This window comes from Anoplopoma fimbria, chromosome 14, assembly GCF_027596085.1.
Source record: "Anoplopoma fimbria isolate UVic2021 breed Golden Eagle Sablefish chromosome 14, Afim_UVic_2022, whole genome shotgun sequence".
NCBI lineage: Eukaryota > Metazoa > Chordata > Actinopteri > Perciformes > Anoplopomatidae > Anoplopoma > Anoplopoma fimbria.
In genome coordinates, this window is record NC_072462.1 from 10,424,024 (window position 1) to 10,436,142 (window position 12,119).

The 12,119-nt window shown below is 41.1% G+C and overlaps 1 protein-coding gene across 1 annotated transcript in view; it reads left to right on the forward strand.

Moving 5' to 3' along the window:
- The window catches only part of slc12a2 (solute carrier family 12 member 2), a 60,232-nt gene that overhangs the window by 18,004 nt on the left and 30,109 nt on the right, over nucleotides 1-12,119 (forward strand). The window contains exons 2-13 of the mRNA XM_054612941.1: nucleotides 2,025-2,144; nucleotides 3,752-3,827; nucleotides 4,976-5,071; nucleotides 7,640-7,779; nucleotides 8,340-8,450; nucleotides 8,664-8,772; nucleotides 9,289-9,413; nucleotides 10,009-10,093; nucleotides 10,187-10,347; nucleotides 10,633-10,740; nucleotides 11,220-11,343; nucleotides 11,914-12,015. Coding sequence (XP_054468916.1) covers nucleotides 2,025-2,144; nucleotides 3,752-3,827; nucleotides 4,976-5,071; nucleotides 7,640-7,779; nucleotides 8,340-8,450; nucleotides 8,664-8,772; nucleotides 9,289-9,413; nucleotides 10,009-10,093; nucleotides 10,187-10,347; nucleotides 10,633-10,740; nucleotides 11,220-11,343; nucleotides 11,914-12,015 — 1,357 coding nt within the window. The remainder of the gene's footprint in view (nucleotides 1-2,024; nucleotides 2,145-3,751; nucleotides 3,828-4,975; nucleotides 5,072-7,639; nucleotides 7,780-8,339; nucleotides 8,451-8,663; nucleotides 8,773-9,288; nucleotides 9,414-10,008; nucleotides 10,094-10,186; nucleotides 10,348-10,632; nucleotides 10,741-11,219; nucleotides 11,344-11,913; nucleotides 12,016-12,119) is intronic.

The following is a 12,119-nucleotide window of genomic DNA, read 5'->3' on the forward strand; positions in this document are numbered from 1 at the left end:
CCCAGCTGATCAATGTTCCGCACAGCAGGCCAGAACTTTATCACTGCACTTCCTCTCCACTGCTGTAAAATGACAGAGCTCCCACTGGATCCATAAGACCAAGGTCATCCATATCCAAAGAAAACGGTCTGATTATGAAACCACACCAATATGAAAAAGGACACATTTTCAAATAGAAATTTAAGTATACATTCACAGTATATCGAACAAGAACTATACGTCTTTATTAACACTAAAGACTCGGACTAAGAAAGCTGATGTCTGCCAGTATTCATCACTGATATCCATTATTAACTTTGGCTCACACAAACAGCTTCCTCTGACATGATGGGTATGGAATGATAAGGGGTATCACTTTTAGGGTACTGGTGTCGTAATGTTTTTAGGCGTTGCCCAGCACTAACTATGGAGCTGTTTTTTAAAGAGCGTTTTGTTTTTCTCGTGTACGGTCATGAGGACGCCCGTGCACCCTCCACCATTTGTGTCGCACTATTCCACTGATCTACAGGTGGTGGCATCCCACAGAGAAACGCTGCAATGTGCCAGCAGAGACGGGGAGGAAGAATGCACAATGGTAACCGTGGAAATAAACAATGCTGGATTTAAAATGCATGAAAAATGAAAAGATTTTATGAGAAACAAAAAGCACTCAACATGTTTTTAAGACCTCAAGGAAATACTTTGTGTTTTGGTGAGTAACACTGATTTTTTTTTTTTATTCTAAAATTATCAGTGGGTGTTCATTGTCCCCAAGGGGGAACCATATGTTGCTTTGGTTTCCTTAACTCCACCCTTTAAACCCAACTTGCACAAGTATATTGTATAACATCATAGACTGATTGATTGCCTTGAGATTTGCTCAACACAATCGTGGACCTCAGAGGATAAAAAGTGGGGTTAAACTTGTTTTATCTTTCTAAGCAGCAAGCCTCTGAGGACAGTAAAGCTGCCGGTGTTCTTTGTTCGAACCCTCACTTCTATTGTGGCTTGAAATAAGCATAGCAGCAGGCTATTTAACGGCTGTGGAAATGATGGGAATGACTCACTGTTGTTCAGCTGCTTCGCACCTTTTTTTTTTTTTTTTTTTTTTTGTAAATGTACAATCTTCCTGGTCATTGGGGGGAGGAAATGCTGTGAAATCGTCAGAATAAGTACAGAGGATCAGTGTTCAGATGTCCTACGTTTGTCCTGAGCTCGTTACGAGTGCTGTAAATGCAGGAAGGACGGCCGGCTGTAAACCCAAAGTCACGGCATTGTCTGTGCGCAGGAGGGAGGCTTCCTGTGTTTGAGCTGCTGGTAGTAACACAAGGACGGACATGTTCTATCACCCGGTCGGGTTTTTAAAGAGCCAGTGTCGTTGATCTGTCAGCCAGTCGGTTTCCTCACAGTCACATTATGTGATTCATTTGCCTCTTAAAGTCCTTTTAGTCATTTTGTGATGTTTATTGAAAGTCACCCAGCTATACTTTGTCCTAAATTGCCTTTTAAAGAGCAGTCGTTTCAGCACTACACAGGGCAGTCTTCATTCTGGTACAAGGTCAGATTTTAACCTTGAAAATACACTTGTGAGTGGGTTTTTTTTTTTTTTTTTTTTTTTTTTTTTTTTTTTTTTTTCCTCAGCATGAACAGATAAACCAAACTCTAAACCAGCCCTAATCTGACTTGCAGCCTAAATGATTGAAGTATTCATGTTTTAAAGAGCGTTTCTATAATTTGTAGTCTATTTAGAATTTATTTTTACTCTTACTTAGTTGGTTTCACTCAATGGTCAATTTAAGGAGATGTAAAGGGAGAAAAGAGAAGAGCGTTTGGGGCCGTTTGCATGGTTTACATTGGTCTCAGCTCATCATACCTAACTGTTGGGATTGCTTCCTTGTCCCACCAGAGCCACGACCAGGATTCACGCCCAGAGCTCTGGCTCTCAGGCTACCATGAGTAGTAATGCGTCTCATCAGCAAGCGTTGGATGACCACAGCAATGTCTCTCCACACATTAACATATTTATTTTTCTGTTGTGTTTTTAGGAGCCCTTTGAGGATGGGTTTGCCAACGGGGATGAGCTCACCCCTCCAGAGGAGGCCGCTGCTAAGGAGGCAGCCGAGTCCAAAGGAGTGGTCAAGTTCGGCTGGGTTAAGGGGGTGCTGGTGAGTCAACTATAGAATGCAATTAATTATTTCAAAGCCTGCTCTCCTTTGTTGTCATTAAATATTTTCTATTTCAACATATCAAGACTTACTAATAGTCCAAAGATGTCCTCTCTAACTCTAACTCTGAGATATTTGCTAAAGTCAAACCCAGGTCCATAGCGTAAGTGTAAAATGGCAAAACTGAGTTACAGAATATTTGCACTAAGAAGGCTGCAAAACTCAAACTAATTACTTTAAACTTAGCAGCTTGCCTACTGAAAGAGAACTATCTTTACTGTTTGTCCACTTCAACAACAACAGTTCCATTTGAACTCAATGAAGTGGATCACAGGTGATAAGTGTGCCACTTTATCATTTGAACTGAGTGTGAAGTAGACGACACTCTGCTGATGATTTTGGATTATGAGTGTGAATGACTTGTGGCACAGACACTGGTTGGCTGGTTGGTTGGTGGTTAAACCACAGAGGAAGGTTCTCCCAACGCCTGAGAGATGGGGTTCACGTTGAGGTCAGTTTGACACGGGTTTAATTTTATTTAAAGTACAGTCAGCAGTCTGGATATTATCATCCTGCTTTTATTTTGACATGAGAAGTACTAACTTCCTCTCTAATACAAACCTCGCACTAATCCTCATGTCTCTTGGTTTATAAAGGCTTTTATTAAGGAGTGTAGGACATTTTGAACACAATCCCTGATGTAGTTTAGTTCAGAAATTATTTTGTTTCCATTCCTGTTCATTTAAGTTTGGTTCTATCAAAAAAGTGGGAGGCCTTGGGTCAGGAGCATAAAGTCATAACTCAATATGATAAAAGTCACAGAAATAAAATTCTGATTCTTTGGATCAGAAATTTTACTTTTTTGAAGGTCAAAAATCAATATTATGATGAGAGATAATTTAAATTCTTTTCAGTCTTTGTAAACACAATTCTGCTAATTTTGGGACTTTTCACTTGATTCTGATATTTGTTTTGTTTTCATTCCAACTTATATATTTACTTATAAGATATTTGTCAAACTATGACTTTATTCTCATAACAGTGCAACTTTTATCACATAGAAATTCAGAATTTACCTCCTAAATTGTTCATATTTCCCCGTCCGTGGCTTTAACTCTAAATTGAGGTTAGATCGATGCTGCAGCACAATAAAGTCACATTCAGCCACTTGAGAAGTCAAATAGGATGCAAGCCCACACACTAGGTGATGCATCAGAATCACTGCATCTTTACCCTGCACTGTGGTAGGGAACTAAGAACGCTTTAAAAAAAAAAAAAGAAAGCTGCATTGAGACAAATCTGTACACAACAGCTTTCCACCTTTTCCTCTCATCTGTTTTAGTATGCTTTCATCACTACGGACAATGACCTTACAGGACATCGAGTTGGTGAATTAGTTGTATTTAGGGCAGCTGAATCTCACTGACATGAGCCACGTGCAGCTTTAATTTGGTTCTCAACACTTTCTCAATCTTTCTCAGAATATATGTAGAAATGGTGCATTTAAAGTTCATCCAGATATACTCTTTATCAAATAACTCACAAATGGAAACCCAGCAGCTGGCATCACGTCATGCACTTGCAGTAACAGCCCCTCCTCTCTGCAGGTCCGCTGCATGCTGAACATTTGGGGTGTGATGCTCTTCATCCGCATGTCATGGATCGTGGGTCAGGCTGGAATTGGTAAGCACAGACTATGACTATCACCTGGTTAGAATCCTTTTCAGCCCCTTTGTGAGTTTGCACAAACACACCTTCCAAAGTCCAAAACACAATGTGCCTGTGGCTGAATGCATGAGAACAAAGAAAAAACAGATGGTGTTACGACTGGACATTTTATTATTTCCCCTATTACTGCCTATGCATGATTTCCAAAAAGCACACAAACGTCCAACATCATATTAACGGTTATGTAATCTTTAACCCTTAGACAACTAAAAAAATGATAAAGGTTGTTCATTGTAATAAAAGCAGTGCGTCTGAATCTGCAGACACATTTGAATGTTTTGAGATGAAAGAATGCTTTTAAAAGTATGTACATATATATTGTTCTATCCACATAGATATACTATCTGCATGGAAATATACTGCTGGAGAGAAATTAGGAATAATGTTTGGGTCCAATCAATTACTCTCCCTGTGTTACCTTGAAATCTAGATTTCTTTTATTTTAATGATGCCACATTGGAGGCATGTGAGAAAAATGAAGTGTTCTTCCAGAATTCAACGGAACACTGGGTAATTGCTAAACAACCGGTCATTTTGAAGGTGAAGTTTTATTTTTTGGCCCATTTATTTTCCTTTTTGTAACTCATTTGATACTGCCCTTTTCACTTATGTTAATCCAGGCTACAGAGAACCAGCAGTCGGCGGGTCAGGAGCCCGTTTGATACACAGCCAATGTTTTTGCTTTGATGTGACAGAGACCGCACATAACCTTCTGATTCAAATATCGTCGTGCTGAAAAGTTAGCGAGCAAGTGTGGCAAGCAGCTCATATTTATTGACATTTCACCGCTCTGTGGGTGTCCATTTTTGTCCCTGTGTTCAACACTCCGTGTCAGTTATTTTCTCGCTTCACACACACAACACAACCCCCCCCCCAACACTTGTGGATAATTCTCTGCTTTGATGTGAAATACCACCACAAGTGACACATGTGGCCGACTCCGCTGCAGTAGCTCACCTTCGTGGCCGTGCCGATACTTTTCACGGTGCTCTCAGAGTTATGGGAGGCCGGCTAGAAAACTGTTAACAGTGTTGCACATTCTTTTCATTCGAGACATTCATGCAGTTCATTCCATGTTTTTTTCTGGGTTTTTTTTTCTTCAGCTCTGGCCTGTTTGATCGTCGCCATGGCCACCGTGGTGACAACCATCACCGGCCTCTCCACATCGGCCATCGCCACCAACGGATTCGTACGAGGAGGTACGTGTTGCTCTCTGAAAAGAATGATTATAAAAGCAGGAAACAACAGACACTGACTTCAATCTCTGTGTGCTGCTTGGTGGGAAAGCAGGTGTGGGTTTAAACGAGAACGGGCAGCTGTCAGTCATCCATCACAGTGTAGCATTGTCCACTGAAAGAGCTGAAAGACAGGTTAAACACCCAGTTGTCTCATTAAACCAGTTTCCAGATTGCAGCACTGAATGGAAGCGGTGGTCTGACTGGGTGGTCCAATGTGGATATCCACACAATCCTCACTCTCTGAATTAAGCACAATAGGCTCACAATCTTTTTTATTTTTTCTTAAATCACTTTGTTCCGTGTATGAGGCAGACAGAAAGTATTGTAAATTACTTTACCCTCAACACTGTTTAGTTACAGTGAGGCCTCATGGGATAGAACTGGTCCATCTAGAGCCAGTGATATGCTAATGAGGGCTATTTAAACTTTCATAAACCTTTTTGATTCTGATGAAGGCGCTCAACCATAGACTGTATATAGAAGTGGATGTAGTCACCCTTTTGGTTTGTGGACTGCTGTTTTGAAGCCTCGAGTTTGGAACATTGGCCGCCACCATCTTATTTTTTTTTCCAAAGCCAGAAGTGACCATATTTGGACAATTTGGAGGAGCTGGGAGAGAGCAAAGCCTGACGGGGCCAGGTACTGTTAGCATAGCAACAATTCTACCAGCTAACGCTAGCTAGCCATCTTGGTTAGCAAGGTGCATCTGTTATTCCCGTTGACAGAGATATTAATCAGGATGCTAATTTGGAGTTGCAAAAAATGGGCTTCAAACTAAATGTACTTAACAAAATAAGAACAGTCTATTCCTTACGTGGTCTGTTAGAACAACTTGAATGCCAGGCAGTTTATAAATCTGAGAAAGTTATTGGGCTGGCAATTATTTTATCATATGCCTTGATGATTGAGGTAAATGGTAGAATTAGTCTGGTCGATCTGCAAAGTGATCTACCAGCATTGGCAGCTTGCACACATTTTATTGGCCATCACAGTGCCTTGCTGGATTACGTCATGTTGCTTTACAGCCAAAGTTGAGCGGGGTTCATCTTTTTTCTTGGCCCCTGCTTTTGTTTTGATGCAGTGATCACATTTTAATGAAGAAAGGGAGCTGTGTTATCTAAACTGCATTATGCTAGCTACTCATTATTCACACATTTACCAAGTTGGCGCCCGTTTTCCGCTATCTTTCCTGCCATTATCATCACATTTTTCTTCTCTTGCATGCGTCCAAATTTGTGTACGGCTTAAAGGTATAGCTTGGATTTGTCCTGACAATTTAGGTATGGGTTACTCACTATAATCTCATAACATAATGATGGGGGTCTTCTGAGCAGAGATTTCTAACCCCTTGGTCAGACCAAATTGAGCTCCATTTGTGCATGGGGATATTAAACTAATTATTCAACATTAGTGTAACATAAACAACCATCTACAACACAGTGCAGCTTTTTGTGGGCTTCTGAATTTTCCATCCAGGCCTCTTGGTAACGCTAAGCTCTTTGTTGCAGCAGGTAGCGTGCCCAGCCAGACACGCTCCCTCAAACAGTAGATTGGCAGTGTGATATGTGATCCTAGAGCTAAAATAACCTTGAAGAGGAGTATGTGCTGCCACAGAGACCTCTCCCAACGTGGGCTTTGTGTTGCCGTGGTGTTCCACTCGCTGAGAGGATGGGGCATAACTGGCCGTTGATAATTGTGCTAATGGAAGCCTCTGAGACAACAGACAGGTCTGAGGAGAGTGTGTTAGTAGATGAATCGGGCTCTAACTGGAGTACCCCACTGGGCCCTGATCTCAGGTGGGGTTTGGGTAGGCCTGTTATGATAATTACATAATTGACATATGCTATAAATACATGTCCTCGATCATTTTAGATTATCAATTTATTGTAAAATAAATAGACATGACTTCAATTGTTTTCGCGTTATAGACTTATTCTTTGATTTATGGACATAACATGGATAGTGTTGCGTAATCTTTGCACTGCACATTTTTGTAAACATAACCCTTGAGTAAATTGCAGTTATAGTTTTGATAGTGTGGTTTTATTTTGCGTATGTTTATTTATTATATGTAAATATTATTTTCCACATTCCATTTCCAATGTCGTGTGAGTTCTTAATAAGTAAAAGTGCATTGCTCTTTGAGCACTAATGAACTTGCACTATCATGCTATTATATAATCATTATGTCAGTGGCATAAAATGAGCTAAAAATGGCAATACAGTTTATTGCAATTATTTCTGGGACAATATATCACCCAACACAACTGGTTATGGTGACAGGCCTATCGGTGGGGGGGCTGACAATTAATCCCTAGTGCAATACTTTCTGATGCAAACATTGGGATAACATCTTACTACATAAACAATACAGTTTACAGTCAGTAATACAGTATAATATAGTCAATAAAATGATATTTCTATCAATCTATCTATCTTTAATTAGAAAATTAAAAAAATACATTTTGTTCCAACTTTTCAAAACCGTTTACTTTGACTAACGTCTTGTCCACTACCTTCTATTTCCAGGTGGAGCATATTACTTGATTTCGAGGAGTCTTGGCCCAGAGTTCGGAGGTTCTATTGGTCTGATTTTTGCCTTTGCCAATGCAGTGGCTGTAGCCATGTATGTGGTGGGCTTTGCCGAAACTGTCGTGGAACTTCTTGCCGTAAGTCTCTTTGTGCCTTGGGGTGCTTTCACACACTTGGTTATTGCTACTTGTTTGAAGGTGTTTTTGTACAAAAGGAAGACTGAGGACAAACGGCAGTAATGATAAGAGCTAGCAAAATCTGTCTGTGTTCAATGGTCACCTGACTGTTGTTTAAGACGGACTCTATTGTATTGAGTCCCTTGTAACATCCAGTGAACCTTGCAGAGAAGTCCAGTGGTCGCACTTTAGGTACTTCATTGTTTTACTAGAATCAGAAACAGTCTATTAAAAAACTGTTTTTAAGGTCTTGGTCATGATGGGCCGCAGCCCTCAAACAGTTTGGTTCCACGGTGAGAGGGGTCGGCTACAGTCTTTCTTGCCGGCCTAAGGGTCCTGGAGGAGAACAAGTCCTGGAGTGACCGCGGATTGCAGCCAATCACTCCCTCAGCAGACCAAATGATACTCTGCAGTCTGCCTTTGTCCTTGGCAGTGGCAGCAGCGTACCTGATGGTGATGGAGGAGGAGAGGATGGACTCAATTTATATAACTATATAACAACTCCTTGTATTGTCTCTCAGGGTGTAGATGCCATTATGACCGATGAACTCAACGATATCCGCATCATCGGCACCATCACAGTTATCCTTCTCCTGGGCATCTCCGTGGCAGGAATGGAATGGGAGGCCAAGGTACGAGCATGATCCCCCTTTCTTTGATACACCGCTAACACAAACTGCATAGAAGTTAGAAGTGCTCAAGCCTGATGAAAATTACCATAACAGGCTTTATGAAAACCCTATCAGACTCAGGACACACACACACAGACACACAATGGTTGATTTATGCATTGGTTAAGGAGATCCATTGTGACTAATGACTTGGTCATTTTTTCTTCCCTGTAGGCCCAGATATTCTTGCTCATTGTCCTCATCACAGCCATCATCAACTACTTCATCGGAACTTTCATTCCTGTCAAGGCGAAGGAATCTTTGGGCTTCTTCGGCTACGACGGTACGACCACATGCTGATTTCTGAAGTGAAATAACATCTGTACCACCTCAGAACTAGGGCTGTCCTCCACCAAATAAATTCATAGTCAACTCACAGACTAATTGCTTACTTGATTTAATCAGATCTGTAAAAATGAGTTTCTACCAAAAGAAACACAAAAGCACCACTTTAAATATTTTGTATACCACAGATGTGTTCATGTGTTTCTTGAAAATAACTTATTCATCATGAAAAAAAAGCATTAAAAACGACTAAAGCTTTGGTTAATCTCGCGCTTGGCGCCTCCGCAGATAAGCGTGTGTGCTTATTCGTTTATACTCTATAGGCTGTGCTCTGCATTATTCTCTGAAACGCCAGAGAGCGACTAAACAAATCTTAGTCGACTAAGACCAAAACGACAGATTAGTAGACTAATGGATGAAGAGGGGGCAGCTCTACTCATAACCCTGAGGGCTGTTAGCTTTATGTCTTCATCAGCTGCCGTTTTTGGTGTTTAAAACTCTTATTCCCCATCAGGTGCAATCATGTGGGAAAACATGGGCCCCGACTTCCGGGGCGAGACGTTCTTCTCTGTCTTCGCCATCTTCTTCCCTGCCGCCACTGGTATTCTGGCTGGAGCCAACATTTCAGGAGACCTCGCTGTAAGTCCACTGTAATCATGAATAGAACAAAATACTCCCACACGCTGTCTTCTTCACTTGCATTCAGAGATATTTAGTGTCAACGTTTGGGTACATGGACCTCTATCAGGTTACTTTACAAAACAATGACAGAGCATGTCTTCAAAAGGTTGGTAGACCCCACATGGACCAATCAGGTCAACCGACACAATGACATCACTTAATCAACCACGAATCATTAACATTACATCATGGCACCAAAGGCCTACAATATCAGCAAGAAATAATTCACATCGTTTCAAATCAAAAGAGGGTCTTGAAAATAGATTTGTTCCTGACTTTTAAGAACAAAACGACTAAAGCCATCAAACCAAGAAAGCTCGTCGTCTGTGTAGATTCTACCGCACAGGCGAATATGAGTGGTGCTTTCGTTGTCTAACTGTTGGAAAATAGCGACCCAATCAACGGTGACACAGTGATTGAGCCGGTGACCTTCAGTACGGCAGTAAGAGGATCGATGACATCACCTAAAAGCCCTTTATTGATACGGATTAAAAGGTTTGTGATGGACGGATTGCTTGTTATCTTGAGTCTGAGTTGTGGTTGTTTGTTGCAGGACCCACAGCTGGCCATTCCCAGAGGAACCCTGCTGGCCATATTGATCACAGGAATAGTCTACCTGGGTGTCGCTGTTTCGACAGGTGCAGTGCTTTTACGTGACATTCTGCGTAGTTCTGTAGAAGTGAATCACATTTCTTAAATACGTTTTCACCGGTGTACTCGTTTCACACCAGGCTCCTGCATCGTGAGAGACGCCACCGGGAACATGAACGACACAGTCAGTTCTCAGTTCATGATGAACTGCACCGACGCAGCCTGCAAGTTCGGCTACGATTTCTCCACATGCAGGACCGAAAAAGACAGCTGCCGCCACGGCCTGCAGAACGACTTCCAGGTACGAAGCAGCTCCATGACGAGATGGGGTTTGATGGTTATTAGGAGCCTCAGGAAAAAAATGAAAGCAAATGCTCTACAGCATTGCACTACTGTTTTGGTTCTGTTTTGTTTGTCCTGTTTTTTTCTTGTGTTGCAAATGGGCTACAACTGTATTTTTTTTTGTTGCATAATGACAATAAGTGATGTATGAATCCTTTCAGAGACAGAGATTGAAATAAGAAAAAGTGTTAGTTGTTGGGTGCAAAAGTCAAACCTTTCCACTTGCCTTTAATCTTTTGTTCAGGTGATGAGCATGGTTTCTGGTTTTGGGCCACTTATCACTGCTGGAATCTTCTCTGCCACTCTGTCCTCAGCGCTGGCCTCCCTAGTCAGTGCACCTAAAGTTTTTCAGGTAAGAACTGACCAAACGGCTAAAACTGTAAATTTGTAGTTTTTGATTAACTTCAACTATCATGTTACATGATGTTTACTGTTTCCATTAAGGCTGCGTATTGGCAAAAATCTGGCGATATGATGTTTTTCACGATAAAGGGGTTACGACTCAATATATTACATTTTTTTTATAAAATCCAACTTTAGAAAAACGTTCATCGTATATAGAACACACTGCTGCTATATGCATACAATCTGTGTTAAAACGGCTAACTTTTTTCCTGCAATCAGATCAGTAAGCTCTGCATTTGCATTCATCACAGTCCCTGTAACATCAAACATACCACTACTTTTTGTCCGATCTGCCACCAATCCTGGCATTTTTTACTTTTCATTCAAAATCAATATTGATTTTAAGAATCAATAAAGTCCTGCATAACGTAATATCGTGATACTCTGGCGTATAGATATATTTCTGACACCCTTAATCTTCCACAGGCTTTATGTAAGGACAACATCTACCCCGGCCTGGGCATGTTCGCCAAAGGCTACGGCAAGAACAACGAGCCCCTCCGAGGCTACATCCTGACCTTCGGCATCGCTCTGGCCTTCATCCTCATCGGTACAGCTGCACACAACACTCACTTGTACTTTGACAATAAACCTTTGTTATTGAATGAGATCACAATAAATGTAAGTTACACTCAAAGCCTTGAGGCTGCAGTATTCATTGAAAAAAAAAAAAAACAACCACAAAATTGAGATTTTATTAAATAAAGCATCGTTGATTTTGCTGTTCTTAGAGACCTTACCGTTTAGCAGACTTCTAACGCAACTCGGTGGGGTCATAAAGGGACATTAGGATTCACCTTGAGGTGACCTTGGATATCAAGGGCAAATTGATCACTGCTGTATAGAGAAAAGATTAGGGTACAATAATTATTAGGACGCATACTCTGGGGACTGGGAATATCTCTACCAAATCTGATGCCAATGTTATTGCTTGATATGACATTTGGCACAAGGAATGGATTGACTGCACTGCTATTGATGTCAGCAGAGTAAACTGTGTCATTTCCAGTCTAAACTCCACTAAGAATCCTCTTCATGGTCTTGCTGAAAGGACTAGAGGACCTGACATTTGAGTTCTGGCCCACCCTAAGTTGACTGTTTTTATGTTTTCTTCTTGCAGCTAAGTTGAACATAATTGCCCCCATCATCTCCAACTTCTTCTTGGCGTCCTACGCCTTGATCAACTTTTCTGTGTTCCACGCCTCACTGGCTAACTCACCAGGTAAGATTAAAAAAAAATAATAATTCAAATGTGCTTATCCGGAAGTTTAAGGCTAAGGTGGACCTTATTATAAGAGACGTCCCATGTCATAACGAGCAGCTCAT